The 19,012-nt window shown below is 45.3% G+C and overlaps 1 protein-coding gene across 6 annotated transcripts in view; it reads right to left on the bottom strand.

Annotated features, from left to right (window-relative positions):
* The window catches only part of sulf1 (sulfatase 1), a 69,343-nt gene that overhangs the window by 4,587 nt on the left and 45,744 nt on the right, over window positions 1-19,012 (bottom strand). For 2 of the 6 annotated variants that reach the window (XM_055928894.1, XM_055928893.1), the window contains 9 exons: window positions 17,492-17,627; window positions 10,915-11,149; window positions 9,139-9,385; window positions 8,478-8,574; window positions 8,034-8,128; window positions 7,527-7,604; window positions 6,448-6,620; window positions 4,150-4,292; window positions 3,819-3,945 (listed from right to left, as the gene is read on the bottom strand). In XM_055928894.1, the coding sequence (XP_055784869.1) occupies window positions 3,819-3,945; window positions 4,150-4,292; window positions 6,448-6,620; window positions 7,527-7,604; window positions 8,034-8,128; window positions 8,478-8,574; window positions 9,139-9,385; window positions 10,915-11,149; window positions 17,492-17,627 (1,331 nt within the window). Of the gene's footprint in view, window positions 1-116; window positions 168-1,422; window positions 1,457-3,818; window positions 3,946-4,149; window positions 4,293-6,447; window positions 6,621-7,526; window positions 7,605-8,033; window positions 8,129-8,477; window positions 8,575-9,138; window positions 9,386-10,914; window positions 11,150-17,491; window positions 17,628-19,012 lie in introns of all 6 variants that reach the window. The other 4 variants (XM_055928896.1, XM_055928899.1, XM_055928900.1 and 1 more) reach the window with 4 other exon arrangements.

The following is a 19,012-nucleotide window of genomic DNA, read 5'->3' as shown; positions in this document are numbered from 1 at the left end:
AGGACTAAAAATAAGCAGTGGAACTGGACTCGAGGCCCAGATTACGGTCACCCTGCTATAAAGAGGGAAAATAGGGGAGGGTTTTATATAAGTATACTATAGGCTAAGAGACTCACAGGAAGGACTGGCTTGGTCTCCTCTTTGACCACTTTCGATGCCGCTGTTGCCTGGTAAGCAGGTGCCCCAGAAACAGAGGTCAATAGGTCAGAGGAGAGGAAGAGGGACAACGAAGTCCCAGCAACTCAAGTGTCCATTCTACTACTCTAATAATGCCATGAGGAAAATGGATGCCATTTTGAACGATGCCATGTGGCACATGTGCAATGACTGAGTATCATTATGGCTTACTAAAAGTAAGTTGATGTACGTATGCATGTGTGCGTCCCAAATGACAGACACTATATTCCCTATATAGTGCACTACATAGGGAATAGGGTGCTATTTGAGAGACAGTCTATGTCTTTGGTCAGGTAAGTGTGGGAAATGGTGATGTTATATTAGTAACATGTCCGTGCTCGTGCGATGCATGGATGAAATGGATGAATGAAGAGTTGACTATATGCTGTCATGCGTTTTCATTCACATTCAGGTGACACACATTTATCGGGTGTGTGGGGAGGGGGGTTCCTTATGTGAAAATGTTTTCTGCTCTTACATACTTAATTTCTATCAAATATGATGTTATAGTAAATATTGTCATTTTGTTTTTGAGGATAAACTTGTGATTAAACTGATGTTTCTGGACAATTGCCACACTGACCAGAAAGGTCCAATTCAGTTTGACTAAATATGCATTTCTTCTCAACTTGGAAATGTGCGAGTTGAACTCTCTGAGCTTAGTTGTTAAGCCAAGACCGGCCAAAAAGGGACTTTTCGGACAGATATTCTGATGGATATGACTGATGCATGTGGTGGTGCAAGAAGCTACAGAAAGAGATGTGCACGTTGGTGTTTGACTCAAACAGCAGACACGTTGGTGTATTATCTGGGGGGGTTCAGATGGGTAAACATTTTTCTGTTGTAATTATGGAGAATTTGGCTGCATTGTAGAAAGATGATACCCCCTCAGACGCCACGATGACATTGGAAGAAGCTACCTTCAATTAAGAAGAAATCAAAAGATCTAATCAATCGATTATTAGTTAGCGTAGGTAACTTCCCCGGCATGCAGTCACACACCAAGCAGCTCGGCGCTTTATGGATTATTAGTGCGAATGAGTCAATGAGTTGGCCCATGCAGTTATTAGGAAGAGAAGCCTCTTTCAAAGAGAGAGGCTACGTCCCAAATGGCACCCTATTCCCTACGTAGTGCACTACTTTTGACCAGGACCCATCGGGCTCTGGTCAAAAGTAGTACACGCCATAGGTAATAGAGTGCCATTTGGGACATATCCAGAGAGATCATAAAAGAAGTGTGGATACCTGTGTGGTTCATAGCTGCCTCCATCTTTACCTCCTGATCAGGAAAATAAGAGCAGTTTCAATGTTAATGTCTCAAATCAAATTAGAGGGTGGATAAGAGAAAATAAGGAATCATTCACATTGGAGATGCCTCTTCATGCACGGGACAGGACAGGCCGATAGGCCCCTAGAGGAGAAATGATGGTGCAATTTGAGAATGGATGGATGGAGAGAGGGAGGGAGGGATGGAACAAGGAGGAGAGGAGGTGCAGGTTGGGGCAGGGTGGAGGGGATGGAAAGATAGGAATGAAGGGATGAAGGTATATTTCTCTGGGTTCCCTTACGAAAAAAGATTGCCGTTAGAGTGCAGTATACTGCAAATACTGTCCCAAATATAATTTTTTTTACTGCAGTAATTTTGCAGTGTAACTGTAGTTAGAGTGCAGTATAAGTGCAGTTCAGCAGCTATTCTGCAATTACTGCGTCCAAAATACCACAGTCGACTGCAGTTAATGCACTTTTACTGCACTCATTTTTTTGTAGATAGAGAGTGTGGCTTTATGAAGGTTCCCAGCTTCCCTTGGAGGTAAATCAGTCATTCAGGTGATGATGATGTGATGTCCATGGGTGAGTCCAAAATACAAACACATGATGTTGTTAATGTTTCCAAATCATCAAGCAGTGATATGACAACTTGTTCTTAAACTTCGTAGCACAAAGTCAATATACCCCCCCCCCCAAAAAAAAAATACCTTCACAGAAATATGAACTATTGTGCTTCTACTGTGCTGGTATAACGAGTTCACTGAGCGCAAGTTTAAAACCAAGAGCTCATATCACCATGGCAAGGTTATTAACTGCTGCTAGTGTGATGTCATTTCTCAGGGACACTTAGCTGTAAATAGCCGTCATGGTGGTGAAAAGCTAGACGTAGTCGTCAGAGTAGCCAGGCTCAATAAGCTTGTTGACAGAGCTCTCATAGCTAACACTGTGTGAGTCACTGAAGGCAGGGTGTCTGGCCAGAGCACACAATAGGATAGAGAACGTGGCAAAAGACTTGGGGGATGTCCAAAATGGCTTATGGACCCGGGTCAAAAGTAGTGCACTTAATAGGGAATAGGGTGCCACATGGGATGCCAATTTAGAGGGATGCTTATTTTGATTGTAAACCACTACCCACAGCAGAATGAGTTAAACTGAGGGACACACTATTAAGGGTTGCATCCCAAATGGCACCCTATTCCCTATGTAGTGCACTACATTTGACCAGAGCTATGTAGACCCTGTTCCCTGCCATTTGGGATGAAACCTAAACCACTTCCACAGCTTGAAATGTTGGGACACAATATTAGGTTATCATTATATCAGAAACCAATTCAAAGCTCTATTTCGGGTTGTTGCCATACCATTCTGAGTGACTGGCTCGGCTTGGCTGCAGAGGGTTTCCCTTTGCGTGTCATGACTACAATACAAAACAAACCAAGATATTCACTGTGTAAAACCCAGGAGAAATCCAATAACCATAAACTCTGGATAACACCGATACACATCATGCAGTGATGAAAACATTATGGATGTCCAAGTTCCTGTGAAAGTAGAAAATGTTCATAGTGTGTCTCATCGGGGAGCTGCGGACTGGACACGAATCCCTGAGGTCAGAACTAAGACAGAGAGTGTGTGTGTGTGTGTTTTTAGACAGAAATAAACACACAATGGAGACATAAGAGAGACACACAGAGGACTTAATGATGACCCCCTTGAACTTCCTTCCTATGTTGAAATGTTTGCGTACATCAGTGAGAGAATCACCCCCGTTTACATGCAACTAATGACATGCAGGTACAGGTCAGGACTGAACCTGGGCCAAATAGTGCTATTCATACACCTAGTATCTTGTTTCAGTTTAGGGTTTCAAAATTACAGTAACTTTTTACACAGATTTCCTGCTTATTCCATCCTGATTCCAGGTATCTTCCATCCGGGAGCTCTGAAAAACCTGGGAATTTTGGAAAAGTTACTGAAATGTTTTAACCCTAAAGTGAAAAACGTGTTTTATTAACAACACACACATTTGGTCTGTATGTACGACTTGTTTACCCTAATCAACTACTGCAGTGGCTAGTCTTCAGATCTGTTTCAGTCTCTGTTCTGTGGTAGTCTCTGTTGTAGACCAGATGTAGGTAACCCACTCAAGGGTGACATTTTCCCTAGGTACAGATCTAGGATCAGCTTCGACTCCCCCAATCCTCACCTTAACCATTAGCGGGGAAAATGACAAACTGACCCACAATCAGCGTCTAGGGGCAACTTCACCATACTCTGAGGTAGAGAGAGCAGTAATAATAGTAGTAGTAGTAGTAATTGTAGTAGTAGTAGCAGTGTAGCTACTACTAGTAGTGTAGTATCTGTGTGTTTACCTGTTGTGTCCAGGCCTTTGGGTCGGGGGTTACACTGCTTGTGTCCCTGGCAACTCCTCATCTCCATCAGCTGAGCATGGAGGGCGTTCAACACCTCTCTGTCCACCGAGTACACCGCGTTGGTCAGCTACACACACAGACGGATACAGACGCAGACACACAGACACGCAGACACACAGACACACAGACACACAGGTTAATACATCGTTATTGATAAAACAACCTACTAATGAAAGGTGCCTGTGAGTAGTCCACTCCGTAGAAACAGAATAGAACAGAAAATGGAGTAAAATAGAAAATAGAATTGATTCCATGTCTATGGTCCACTCACCTGGTAGGGGTCGTTGTTGAGGTCAAAGTACTCGAGGAAGCCCGTAGCAAACTCACAGAACAGGGTGTTGTGTGTCTCGTTGATGGTTCTCACACACCAGTAGGTATTGTTGTTGGAACTGGTGCACGCACAGAACCCTCCAACTGAAGGAGAGGAAGGACAGCGTTAACCATTAACACCCACACAGACACACACAGAGAGAGATAACCCTCCAACTGAAGGAGAGGAAGGACAGGGTTAACCATTAACACCCACACAGACACACACAGAGAGAGATAACCCTCCAACTGAAGGAGAGGAAGGACAGGGTTAACCATTAACACCCACACAGACACACACAGAGAGAGATAACCCTCCAACTGAAGGAGAGGAAGGACAGGGTTAACCATTAACACCCACACAGACACACACAGAGAGAGATAACCCTCCAACTGAAGGAGAGGAAGGACAGGGTTAACCATTAACACCCACACAGACACACACAGAGAGAGATAACCCTCCAACTGGGAGAAACCAAAATAATAGCCTGTTTCAATAGACTGATACACTTGGTCATCAGTTCTGATGATACAGACCCTTTATTCAACCAATGGTATTTACTGAGCTGTGGGAGTGGTGGGTAAATCTGTGTGTATGAATGTGGCTTAATTACTGTGTAGGCTACAGTGCTGAATTACTAAAATGAGAATGCATGTGAGTACAGTACACGTGTAGGTGTGCCTACTTAGTGCAGTTCCATTTAGGTGTAGTAACCACTTAGTACAGTACACATGTAGGTGTAGTAACTACTTAGTGCAGTTACATTTAGGTGTAGTAACTACTTAATACAGTTACATTTAGGTGTAGTAACCACTTAGTACAGTACACGTTGTAGGTGTAGTAACTACTTAGTACAGTACACGTTGTAGGTGTAGTAACTACTTAGTACAGTACACATGTAGGTGTAGTAACTACTTAGTACAGTACACGTGTAGGTGTAGTAACTACTTAGTACAGTACACGTGTAGGTGTAGTAACCACTTAGTACAGTACACGTGTAGGTGTAGTAACTACTTAGTACAGTACACGTTGTAGGTGTAGTAACTACTTAGTACAGTACACATGTAGGTGTAGTAACTACTTAGTACAGTACATGTGCATGTGTAGTAACTACGTAGTACAGTACACATGTAGGTGTAGTAACTACTTAGTACAGTACACGTGTAGGTGTAGTAACTAGTTAGTACAGTACACGTGTAGGTGTAGTAACTACTTAGTACAGTACACGTGTAGGTGTAGTAATTACTTAATACAGTACACATGTAGGTGTAGTAACTACTTAGTACAGTACACGTGTAGGTGTAGTAATTACTTAATACAGTACACATGTAGGTGTAGTAACTACTTAGTACAGTACATGTGTAGGTGTAGTAATTACTTAATACAGTACACATGTAGGTGTAGTAACTACTTAGTACAGTACACGTGTAGTTGTAGTAGCTACTCAGCGCAGTTACATTTAGGTGTAGTAATTACTTAATACAGTTACATTTAGGTGTAGTAACTACTTAGTACAGTACTCATGTAGATGTAGTAAGTACTTAGTACAGTACACGTGTAGGTGTAGTAACTACTTAGTCTTAGTACAGTGCACATGTAGGTGTAGTAACTACTTAGTACAGTACACGTGTAGGTGTAGTAATTACTTAATACAGTACACATATAGGTGTAGTAACTACTTTTTGCAGTACATGTGTAGTAACTACTTAGTACAGTACACGTGCAGGTGTAGTAACTACTTAGTACAGTGCACGTGTAGGTGTAGTAACTACTTAATAGAGTTACATTTAGGTGCAGTAACTACATAGTGCAATACACGTGTAGGTGTAGTAACTACTTAGTACAGTACACGTGTAGGTTCAGTAACTACTTAGTACAGTACACGTGTAGTTGTAGTAACTACTTAGAACAGTTACATTTAGGTGCAGTAACTACTTAGTACAGTGCACGTGTAGGTGTAGTAACTACTTAGTACAGTACACATGTAGGTGTAGTAACTACTTAGTACAGTACACATAGGTGTAGTAACAACAGTGCAATACCTGTGTAGGTGTAGTAACTACTTAGTACACTGCACGTGTAGGTGTAGTAACTACTTAGTAGTTACATTTAGGTGTAGTAACTACCTAGTACAGTACACGTGTAGTAACTATTTAGTGCAGTACACGTGTAGGTGAGGTAACTACTTAGTACAGTTACATTTAGGTGTAGTAACTATGTAGTGCAGTTACTTTTAGGTGTAGTAACATAGTAACGTACGGTTCCAAAAGGGGGCAGTCTGCCAGTGGTCGTTGCTGTGAGTGAAACATGTCAGACCAGGTAGACTACAGTCATCCCCCTTCTTCTGCCTCTTCCTCTCTTTCCTCTCCTTCTTCTTCCTCCTGATCTCGTTCAACAGCTGGGTCTTCCCATCCACTTCCTGGGCAACCTCCCTGCATGACGGACAGACACACCCACCAGTCAGATTACAGTAACGACCCAACAGAGTGATATCATCACCCTCTCTGCCCTCGCAGTGCCCTCTCCATGACGCCAGTCAGTTACCACGGCGATGGATGGAACCATCGGCGGGAACTCCCAAACTCCTGTCTGGTGGAGCCAAGAACATGACAGGTTCTAGCTCCTCTCTTACCACATTATCAATTTTCTCTGGGCCATTCTAGCCTCTGCCCTTCTCCCTAGCCCCATTTTCCTAAGCACACAGGTCACTACATAACACAGCTGCTTCGAATTGGCATTCTAATCCGTTCCCTGTGCCTCCTTGCACATCCCAAATGGCACCCCGTTCCCTATATAGTGCACGAATGATGGAAAGTGAGAGACTCAACCACCTGGTGCAAGGCGATGGTTGTGTTAGGCTGTTTCCCTCCTTCCACTGAGACACTGTTTTGTTTCCATACTGCTGCTTGGGACGATCACTTCCAAATCTCTGCACTGAAAGGCTGGCCTGGGTTTGACTGGAGAGCATGCACTCCATGCAAGTACCATGCAGATGTACCACAAGACAGGATAACGCACAAGACAAATGGGGCCACACTGGCAATGAAACATATCAAACTCATGGAGTATTAAAGATGCAGTACATCTATGAAATTCTATTGGTCAGTTGAGCACTTCTAGACTGCAGGCTCAGGTGCATCCCAAATGGCACCCTATTCCCTCTATAGGGTAGTATTGCACTATATTTGACAAGGGCCTATAGGGTAGTAGTGCACTATATAGAGAATAGGGTGCCATTTGAGATACAAGTGTTAATATGGTTGAGACGAACAGGGACGGGCGACGGACGATGTGTGGCAAACACGGACAGACTGAATTAAAGGAGAGGACGAACTCACTTAAAGGGATGGAGCTGATCATTCTTGTTCTTCAACCTCTCTGCCTTCTCTCTGTTTCTCTCTCCTTTGCTATAGTAGCTGGTTTTAGTAGAGAGGGAAGAGCAACTAAATATGCCGGTTGTTTTGTTTCATTTCCACGAAAGCTTCAACTCAGGAGAGTCAAGATGAATAATAAAGGACTGATGACTCATGGGCTGTATTTACACAGGCAGCCCAATCTGATCTGATTGATCAAAAGACCAACAAGTGTAAAATGACCAGAATTGGGCTACCTGTGTAAACGCAGACTACGTAACAATTGTCAGGGTCACAACAAAGGACAGAGATGGCCACACAGACAACAGCAGATATGACAATGCACTATACTAGGGTTTACTCTTAGAGTCCCCTCTGTCATTGTCATTATTGTCACTTTGGGAGCATTATACCAGTGTGCAGATTTTCGTTTTTTCTATATTTAAGAATAGTACACATATTTGGGGACCCTCAATGAGGTACATTACTGACCTGTTCTTGCCACAGTCACACCCGTCAGGTCGTCTCCTCTTCAGGTGACCCCTGACCTCTCGCAGGTTCTTGATCTTGTCCTGCAGGGCTTCTATCTGTAATGGAAGGCAACATCTACTTCAACTTGCAGGGTAGGCAAGGTGGGAGATGGGGAGGAGGAGAGGAGAGGGAGAGATGGGGGAGGAGGAGAGGAGAGGGAGAAATGGGGGAGGAGAGGGAGAGATGTGGAGGAGGAGATTGAGAGATGGGGAGAAGTAGAGGAGAGGGAGAGATGGGGAGGGGGAGAGATGGGGAGAAGGAGAGGAGAGGGAGAGATGGGGAGGAGGAGAAGGAGAGATGGGGAGGAGGAGAGGGAGAGATGGGGAGAAGGAGAGGAGAGGGAGAGATGGGGAGGAGGAGAGGGAGAGATATGGAGGAGGAGAGGAGATGCAGACACTAACTAACCTCCTGGTCCACGTAGCTCTTATGGTCCTTCCAGGCTCTGGATGAAGAGTAGATCTCTCTCTCACAGTGGACGGTGTCATTCATCAGGATGTAGCACCTGTGAGAGGGACGGAGAAGGAGAGAGGACAGAGAGGAATCAACTAACCAACCAACCACATTTTACAAATATATTAGTCACAAAGGGCTTAGCTGCTTGCCTGACGACTCATTATGAATTTATTTTAGTTGCTCTAGCGATTGCACCGTACATCGGTCTAAACCTGCTGTCCTACAAGTTGTTTGTGCTGATTCATGTTTCGTGTAGGCCGGCTCTTGCCCAACCCATCGGTTTCCGTGACCAATTAGAACGGTCAGAATGTGTTCACATTCTCAACAAGTCTGGGAGGAAGGAAATCCAGACTCATGGTGGAGAAGAAACGTTAGTGGGCGTGGCGTTTGGCCGGAGCCATGTGGATGGGTAGCCAGGCAACTTAACTGCAACCCAAGCCAAAAACTACAACCCAAGTCAAAAACTACAACCCAGGCCAAAAACTACAACCCAGGCCAACCCCCCAAAGCAAGTCAAACAGACAGGGCTTCCAAAAATGATCTTGGTAGGAACTACATGTATGTCTTCCAAGTGTGCCTTTGGTAGAGCTGGGGTATATGTTGGGGTACATACTTGTGTGTGACTTTGACCGAGTTGGGGTACCCCACGGTGTTGGTATCGTCCGCCAGCATCTCCTCTGACCCGTCTTCTGACTCCAGAGCCAACTCCTGGTCCTCCTGTTCATAGTGGCGCTTTCTGATGACACGTCTCTGGACCGCCGACTGGTCGTCTGCCGCAAGGTCAATGTCATAGATCTGCCCTTCAAACTCCACGGACAGAGATCTGGTGGATCTTGTGTGGACGAAACGAGGCCTGTAGCCTAATTGATAACCAAATATCACAGAGAGTTGATTAACAGACTTTTTCATTTCTTTACCCATGTATGTTGGTATTCAGTATGTGTAATTGTGTATGTATGTCATTAGATCTTGTCCTGTCACTTAATCTGGAAACAAATTGCCCTTTCCTGTCAATAAATATATTGAACTGAATTGAATGTGATAATTCCATGAGCAAAATGTTGCAGTGGCTCTTTCTTCCACTAGGTGGTGGCACAACATTCCAAATGACCAGACCAGTGATCTACTGTCAGGGGCTATCTCCACCAGACCAGTGATCTTCTGTCAGGAGCTATCTCCACCAGACCAGTGATCTTCTGTCAGGAGCTATCTCCACCAGACCAGTGATCTACTGTCAGGGGCTATCTCCACCAGACCAGTGATCTACTGTCAGGAGCTATCTCCACCAGACCAGTGATCTACTGTCAGGGGCTATCTCCACCAGACCAGTGATCTAATGTCAGAGGCTATCTCCACCAGACCAGTGATCTACTGTCAGGGGCTATCTCCACCAGACCAGTGATCTAATGTCAGAGGCTATCTCCACCAGACCAGTGATCTACTGTCAGGGGCTATCTCCACCAGACCAGTGATCTAATGTCAGGAGCTACCTCCACCAGACCAGTGATCTACTGTCAGGGGCTATCTCCACCAGACCAGTGATCTAATGTCAGGAGCTATCTCCACCAGACCATTGATCTACTGTCAGGGGCTATCTCCACCAGACCAGTGATCTAATGTCAGGGGCTATCTCCATCAGACCAGTGATCTACTGTCAGGAGCTATCTCCACCAGACCAGTGATCTACTGTCAGGGGCTATCTCCACCAGACCAGTGATCTAATGTCAGGAGCTATCTCCACCAGACCATTGATCTACTGTCAGGGGCTATCTCCACCAGACCAGTGATCTAATGTCAGGGGCTATCTCCATCAGACCAGTGATCTACTGTCAGGGGCTATCTCCATCAGACCAGTGATCTAATGTCAGGGGCTATCTCCATCACACCAGTGATCTAATGTCAGGGGCTATCTCCACCAGACCAGTGATCTAATGTCAGGGGCTATCTCCACCAGACCAGTGATCTACTGTCAGGGGCTATCTCCACCAGACCAGTGATCTACTGTCAGGGGCTACATCCACCAGACCAGTGATCTACTGACAGGGGCTACATCCACCAGACCAGTGATCTAATGTCAGGGGCTTTTTTCTTGCCTCTGTCTCTTCCCTGCATGTGTCTCTTTAGAGCCGGAGTAATCCTGAACAGTAAATCAAAGCTTAGGCTCTGGCAGACATGGACATGGTCGTCATTCCCATAGCCCTCCATACACAGCTTTAAATACAGAGTGGTAAGTCCACCATAACTGTCCATCTCCATTCTCTATGCCCCTGTAACAACATCTACCCAGCTACCATTGAGCTAGCTGGCTCAGGACACTACTCCTGGCCTGGACCACCCTCAGCCCCATCCCCATCCCCAGCCTCCACCCCCATCCCTCCACTCTACACACCTCGTCCTCCAGAGGAAGGTGGGAACTGGCGGTGTGAGCGCCCCGGACGGTCGGACCTGGAGGGTTTGTCGAGGCTACTGTCAGGGCCACAGTCGCAGGGGTCCCTCTGCCGGCTGTCGTAGCTGCTGCGGGACCTCAGGCTCCGGGCCCTCTTCCTGGGGCCTTCCTTCAGACCACCTCCCTTACACTTCTGGATACGCCACTTCCCTGTGATCTCCTCCACACAGTGCCACTTCTGTAGATGAGAGACAAGGAGACGGATGGTTATATTAGTGGTCAATGATTTGAGTTATGGTTTTTACTCCACTCCAATGTTAAGGTCTTTAAAGACATTGAATGTTTCTCAAATGGCACCCTTTAAAAGTAGTGCACGATATAGGAAATAGGGTGCCATTTGGGAAACAGATTGACTCTTCGTGCTTTGTTAACATTGCGAGAACCGCTGCTATAGTGTATTCCTTAATGAAATCGCGCTCTTTCTCGACATGACTTTGTCAACAGATACGCTTTCTCAGAGTCCGTGCTATAACAACACGTATGTTGGACAACTGTATTCAATGGGGGAAAAAGTTGGACTGAAAACAAACTGTTCCCTTAGAGTCTCATAGGGAAAGTGGGACAACGGGAGTGAGACATTGATTCCTAATTGAGCCCAAGGCCTTTTCCTTTCCTCTGCATTACATTTACAGACTTCCAGACAGCACAGTGCTTCTGACAGACAGACATCTCAACCAGATCACAGACAGACGTGGTGGGAAAGAAACAGAATCCCAAAACTGAAGAGAAAGATAAACCAGAACCACCACAGCAAATGAATTGGATCAGTCTGCTGTCTGTAAACCAAGTGAAAAACCCTTTCCCTCTGTCTTTCTCTCCGTCTCGCTCTCGCGGTCTCTCACCATCTCTTGGTCTCTCTCCCGCTGTCTCTCTCTCTCTCTCCACCTCTCGGTCTCTTGCTTGCTCCCTCTGTCTATACCGCTTTCTGTCGCTGTCTCACTCTGTCTCTTTCTTTACGTGTCAATCTGTCTCTTTCTTTTACCTGTCTCTCTTCGTCTCTGTCTCTTTCTATACCTGTCTCTGTCTTTCTTGTCTTTCTCTCCGTCTCTCTGTATCTTTCTTTACCTTTCTCTCTCTCCATCTCTCTGTCTCTTTTTCCGTCTCCCTGTCTCTTTCTTTACCTGTCTCCCTGTCTGTCTATGTTCCAAACCCCCGGCTGCATCACCAGCATAATCTAGTTAGTGGTGCACATCCACAATGTCTCCTACCCCTAACTCCATGAATCAGTCAAGTTGAAAGGGAGGGGTCAAAGAAAGTGAAAGCTCATTCGGCTATGTGATAATTTGGCTTAAAGTGTTTGGGGCTGCATCCCAAATGACACCCTAGTCCCTATATAGTGCACTAGAGTGACCGGGGCCTACTACCTTTTGACTCTGGTCAAAAGTAGTTGACTATATAGTGAATAGGGTGCCGTTTAGGATGTAGGTTGGAGGGGGGGGGGGGACATATCTGTGGACCATGGCAGTGCAGACGGTTGCTCGCTGCCTGGTGAGTGTGGGAACGAGAGTGCCAAACAAAGGACTATGGGAAGGATCGGGTTTCCTCTGTGGACCACTCACTCAGACACTCACTGACAGACAGCTGACTGACAGATGGCCCTGACAGCCATGTTATATCAAGAGGGCAAGGGAGGGAGGAAGAGAGTCGTAAGGAGGGGAGAGGAGGGGGCAGGGAGGAAGATGAGGGGTAGAGAGAGAGAGAGGCTTGCTGTCTGTGCAGTGCTTTTAGGACTTTTCAGCCACATTCCACTCTGACAGACTGTGAAAAACAGTGAGTGAGTGAGTGAGTGAGTGAGTGAGTGAGAGAGTGAGAGAGGGGGGGGGGGGGACCCTACAAGCTGAGACTTGCTCTAGAAGTGGCAGACCCAAACTGCTACAGCGCTTGCAGACTGACACACATGATTCATTCATTTACAGATTGAGAGAGATAGCCTGCTGCAAATTAACTGGGTGAGAGATCAGAGCAGAGAGCCAGCAGGAAGGGAGTCTTATTCTTATAGAATAGAATAAGACAGAATGGAACCTTGAGTTTATGACATCTATAAATACAAACGACCGCGTCCCAAATGGCACATTTAGTGCACTATTTTTTACCTGGATCGGTAGGGCTCTGGTGAAAAGTAGTGCACTATATAAGGAATAGGGTTCAGTTTGGGACAGCCACCTTACTAAACCACTCATATTCTTCCCACAGTCACACAGTCCTATAGGCTGTCATACTGCCCTTTCACTCTGAAAACACTTACAAGGTCCCCATGTCCTTTAGGTAACAGTTGCTGTTGTCTACTCCCCTTTAAATACATTGACCGCAAAGGCTTTGAAGTGCTTTGAGCTTTAGCCCTCCCCTTTAAATCATGGATTTGACCCTTGGTGGACAGGTGTCTATTGACCACAGACCCGTGGGTGTGTGTTCTAACCAGCTGTTTTAAGACTTTAATAGACTTTCCCTCCATATTGTTCTTTCTAAAGGAACACCCCACAGAGACAGAGGGAAGCTACTAACTAGGAGACTCGGTTAAATAATACCAGACAAGGGCTATAGCTAGCTAGGACTAAACCTCCACATGTATGTGTTGTAATTACACATTCACTGGCTGCATACACTGCATGCACACACACACACACACACACACACACACACACACACACACACACACACACACACACACACACACACACACACACACACACACACACACACACACACACACACACACACACACACACACACACACACACACACACACACACACACAAAAACATCACCCCCCGCAATCTTGCATGCTATTTAAAGACGAAAGCGGGTTCCCCCACATAACCTAACACATTGGATTTCCTCAACTTCTTTGTTTCAGTAACAATCTTTTCCATACAGTATAATTCCTCTTCTGCGTTGTAGTCTGTCCTAGCCAAAGCACACAGCAACCATAGACTCTGCAGCCAGCCAGCCAGCCAGCCATAAGTCAAATAGCCATTTACTGCAAACGTCCAGTAATTGGACATTTTTGTACCGTTTGAACGAGGGACTAATTTTTCTCTGGGACCCTTTCATCCCAAACCCATTAAAAGGCTGGCAGGGCCTCGTAGACCAGCCACACACACACACACACTCTTTAGTGGTTAGACCAGCTACAAACCACTGGTGTACAGCCACAGAGTTGGCAGACCTGAACAATACAAATTGGTCCAATGTTCAGGTAGCAGCCAGCAGGGCTTTCTAATGTGAACCAGGCAGCTTGTAAGTGTGCACATGTAAGACGTAATTCTTCATTAAAGACAGCAACAGGGGAAACTCTGTCCACATTCAGGTGGGTGTGTGTTTCAGGGAACCTCGTTACACACTCTATGGTGTGTGTGTGTGTGTGTGTTACGGTTGAATGGCGGGAACCCGGTTGCCGAGATTTACGGACCAAAACCACTCCCTTTTCCCGGGATAAATAACTGCGAGAAACCGGTGAATTATAATACATTATTTACATGAACAGCACGGCATGAAATGGAGCTTAAATGATATGCGATGTCTAAATCGAACTTCGCTACGGCATCTGCATGACGAATCATCAACGCTCAGGGTGGGGACGAACAGCCCATCTCAGTATGAAACTCAGTTCACAATGCATGTTGACCTATCATCTCATCATGGTGACACTTTTCCTTGTGACGGGTAGCCCTACATTTGCTGCAACACTACGCTATAGTAATATAAAGACCAAATGGCCATCTCCATCTAGCTTTCGGGGGTCACCTTATTTTTGGGGTGTGTAAATATCCTACTTTTTAAAAAACTGCAACTAGGGACTTTTAAAACAGCCGTTGCTTTAATACCGTTAAATCAGTGCACGCGCGAGTAATCTCCCTCTCTCTCTCTCTCTCTCTCTCTCTCTCTCTCTCTCTCTCTCCTCCCCTCTCTCTCTCCCTCTCTCTCTCTCTCTCGCTCTCTCTCTCTCTCCGTCTCGTCGCTCTCTCTCTCGCTCTCTCTCTCTCTCGCTCATCTCTCTCTCTCTCTCTCCTCTCTCTCTCTCTCTCTCTCTCTCTCTCTCTCTCTCGTCTGCTCCTCTCTCTCCTCTCTCTCTCTCTCTCTCTCCTCTCTCTCTCCTCTCTCTCTCTCTCTCTCTTCTCTCCTCTCTCTCTCTCTCTCTCTCTCTCTCCATAAACTCCATTCAAATTGCATCCAACATAGTTTATCCTGTTCTAGATTTATACATAGCCCTATATACACAATACCAGTCAAAAGCTTGGACACAGCTACTCATTCAAGGGCTTTTCTTTATTTTGACTATTTCCTACATTGTAGAATAATAGTAAAGACAAACTATGAAATAACACATACGGAATCATGTAGTAATCAAAAAGGTGTTAAACAAATTAAATATATTTTATATTTGACATTCCTCAAAGTAGCCACCTGTTGCCTTGATGACAGCTTTGCACACTCTTGTCATTCTCTCAACCAGCTTCATGAGGAAGTCACCTGGAATGCATTTCAATCAACAGGTGTGCCTTGTTAAAAGTATATTTGTGGAATTTCTTTCCTTGTTAATGCGTTTGAGCCAATAAGTTGTGTTGTGACTAGGTAGCGGGGTATGCAGAAGATAGCCCTATTTGGTAAATGACCAGGAACAGCTCAAATAAGCCAGGGGAAACGACCGTCCATCATTACTTTAAGACATTAAGTAAATACAGAAAATGTCAAGAACTTTGAAAGTTTCTTCAAGTGCAGTCGCAAAAACCATCAAGCGCTATGGTGACTCTGGCTCGCCCGAGGACCGCCGCAGGAAAGGAAGACCCAGAGTTACCTCTACTGCAGAGGATAATTTCATTAGAGTTACCAGCCTCAGAAATTGCAGCCCAAATCTATGCTTCACAGAGTTCAAGTAACAGACACATCTCAACATCAACTGTTCAGAGGAGACTGCGTGAATCAGGCCTTCATGGTCTAATTGCTGCAAAGAAACCACTACTAAAGGACACCAATAAGAAGAAGAGACTTGCTTGGGCCAAGAAACACCGGTGGAAATCTGTTCTTAAGTCTGATGAGCCCAAATTTGAGATTTTTGGTTCTAACCGCCGTGCCTTTGTGAGGCGCAGAGTAGGTGAACGGATGATCTCCACATGTGTGGTTCCCACCGTGAAGCATGGAGGAGGAGGTGTGATGGTGTAAGGGAGCTTTGCTGGTGACACTATCTATGATTTATTTAGAATTCAAGGCACACTTAACCAGCATGGCTACCACAGCATTCTGCAGCGATGCATCATCCCATCTGGTTTGCGCTTAGTGGGACTATCATTTAATTTCAACCGAACAATGACACAAAACACACCTCCAGGCTGTGTAAGGGCTATTTGACCAAGAAGGAGAGTGATGGAGTGCTGCATCAGATGACCTGGCTTCCACATTCACCCGACCTCAACCCAATCGAGATGGTTTGGGATGAGTTGGACCGCAGACTGAAGGAAAAGCAGCCAACAAGTGTTCAGCATATGTGGGAACTCCTTCAAGACTGTTGGGAAAGCATTCCTCGTGAAGCTGGTTGAGAGAATGCCAAGAGTGTGAAAAGCTGTCATCAAGGCAAAGGGTTTGAATAATCTAAAATATATTTGGGTTTGTTTAACACTTTTTTGGTTACTACATAATTCCATATGTGGTATTTCATAGTGTTGATGTCTTCACTATTATTCTACAATGTAGAAAATAGCACAAATATAGAAAATCCCTTGAATGAGTAGGTGTGTCCAAACTTTTGACTCATACTGTATAGGTATATAATGTATTACCTGAAAGAAGTTGGCTAGGACATCTATATATATAGGCTAATAACATTAGGGGAAATATTATGAAAGGTAGGCCTAAATATGCACCAGCCTACTAATTATAGTGTTATTTTTCAAAATTAAAATCAAAATTTGCTAGCCTGTTCTTGTAACATTGTAGGCCTCGTGCTGCAGCAGAATCACATGCTCTCTCCCTGCTTCATCATGGTTTGAACTATGCGTGTAATTCAAGTCCATATTATTCAATACAGTAATACAGTTCACACTCAAAAAGATTAGCCTAGTGGAGCTAGTTTAATTTATTTACCCAAGAGAGCATACTCTATAGCTAGCTAGCTACATCTATGGGCTTTTCTGTTTTTCTGTCCTTCGTAATCTGCAGTATCCTTTATCAGATACGTATTGGGTAATGGCACAGTCATTTGGGCTTGGGCCTGGGCTCATTAACTGTCTTCAATGTAGGACTCATAAAATGTCCATAAGATATCAGGCTCAGGTAGCATCCGGCTTGAATTTTCAATCAAAGCTCTAATCAAATCCAGACATAGGCCTATTTATATGCTTTATAATGCTTTTGAATGACACTTCCAGTTTTGGCGGGAAATACAGGGTTACTCAGGAGAAAAGTGATTTATTCTCGGGATGGAACATTTGTAAATTACCGGGAAAATATTCAATGCTAGTAGTGTGTGTGTGTGTGTGGGTTTGAGTGTTTTTGTGTGCATGTGCGTGTGTGTGAATACACATACCTGCCCAGGCTGTTGGCAGGGCGTCTGGAACTCTGCCTGTTGACACACCTCTTTGACCTTCTTGTACTTGGGCAGGCTGTTGGTGTGAGGGGTGGTTGGACTGCCTCCACCGTCCTCCTTCTGCCTCAGGAGTTTCCTGTAGAGGAACACAGGAGAGGGTCAAGTCAGGTTAGGGGACAGGTATTGGTTAGGACAGTGGTAGAGGTGAGGGTTAGAGTAGGGGCAGGCTATTGGTGTGCTGGGTGGTTGAACTGCCTCTTACATCCTCGTCCTTCCTCAGGAGTTTACTGCAGACAGGAGGGACCGGGGAGGGTTAGGAGTTGTAGTCAGTTTTTTAAACGTTTTTTAAACAAGCTGTGTGTCTGAAAATCTACGGAGAAGTAGCTTCCCATGCCAGGCCTCCACTCGAATGGTTTGTATCCCAAATGGCACACTATTCCCCATATAGTACACTTCTTTCGACCATAGGGCCCTGGTTAAAAGTTGCGCACTATATAGGGAATAGGGCCCAATTTGGGTCGCAGACATTGACTGGTGTTGCAGTAGGCCTCCTGCCTTCCAGCTGCTGTTTGTGTGATAGGGTAATTAACGACAGAACACTGCTGTGCCTGAAATGAAAGACTGGTGACCTCTGACCTGTAGGGCTTTAGGCTGTTTAATCCACCATGTGTATGACGCCTGAACACTGGGGTTTTTCATCGGATGCATCCCAAATGGCACCCTATTATAGTGCACTACTTTACCCATAGGGCTCTAGTCAAAAGCAGTGCACTATGTAGGTAATATGGTGCCATTTGGAACAGATACATACTTTATGACTGTTGAGATAAGCCTCTCCAGACCCTCCACTGTGTTACTATACAATGGAGAGAATATACGGAGCTATCCATCACAGTGCTATTGTATGTCTGCTTCCCAATTGGCACCCTGTTCCCTATATAGTGAACTACTTTTGACCATAACCCAATGGGCCCTGGTCAAAAGTAATGCACCAGATGGGAAAAAGGGTGCCATTTGAGAGACACCCCCTCGCTCTGTTACTCAACAATGGAGAGAATCTACTGAGCCATCCATCATGCTTCTACTGGGGTCGGTGTTCAACCTCAACATACTGATAGCTCTGTCAGTGTTAGCCTGTTCCTGTTTCAAAACGACTGAGCCATCCATCACTTTGCTATTGTAGTGTACACTACATGGCTAAACGTACGTAGACACCTGCTCGTCGAACATCTCATAGAGAGCTACATTGGCTTCCGTAACTTCTCTGTTTCCTTTAACCTGTCAGACAGGACAAGACAATGCAGGACAGCAGTCACAGACACTCTCAAAGGCAAGGGGACAGGTTGTACTTTAGGGTCACAGTGTTCTGTTGTCATAGTTGTTATGCCTGTGCGTCCGGAGAATGCAGTCAGGGTTGGCAGTGCGGGTTGGTAGTAGAGTTGGCAGTGCGTGTTGGCAGTAGGGTTGGCAGTGCGGGTTGGCAGTATAGTTCACTGTTGGTTGGCAGGGCCGTGTGGGTCT

Source organism: Salvelinus fontinalis, chromosome 7 (genome assembly GCF_029448725.1).
Source record: "Salvelinus fontinalis isolate EN_2023a chromosome 7, ASM2944872v1, whole genome shotgun sequence".
Lineage (NCBI taxonomy): Eukaryota > Metazoa > Chordata > Actinopteri > Salmoniformes > Salmonidae > Salvelinus > Salvelinus fontinalis.
This window is presented reverse-complemented; position numbering and strand designations above follow the sequence as displayed.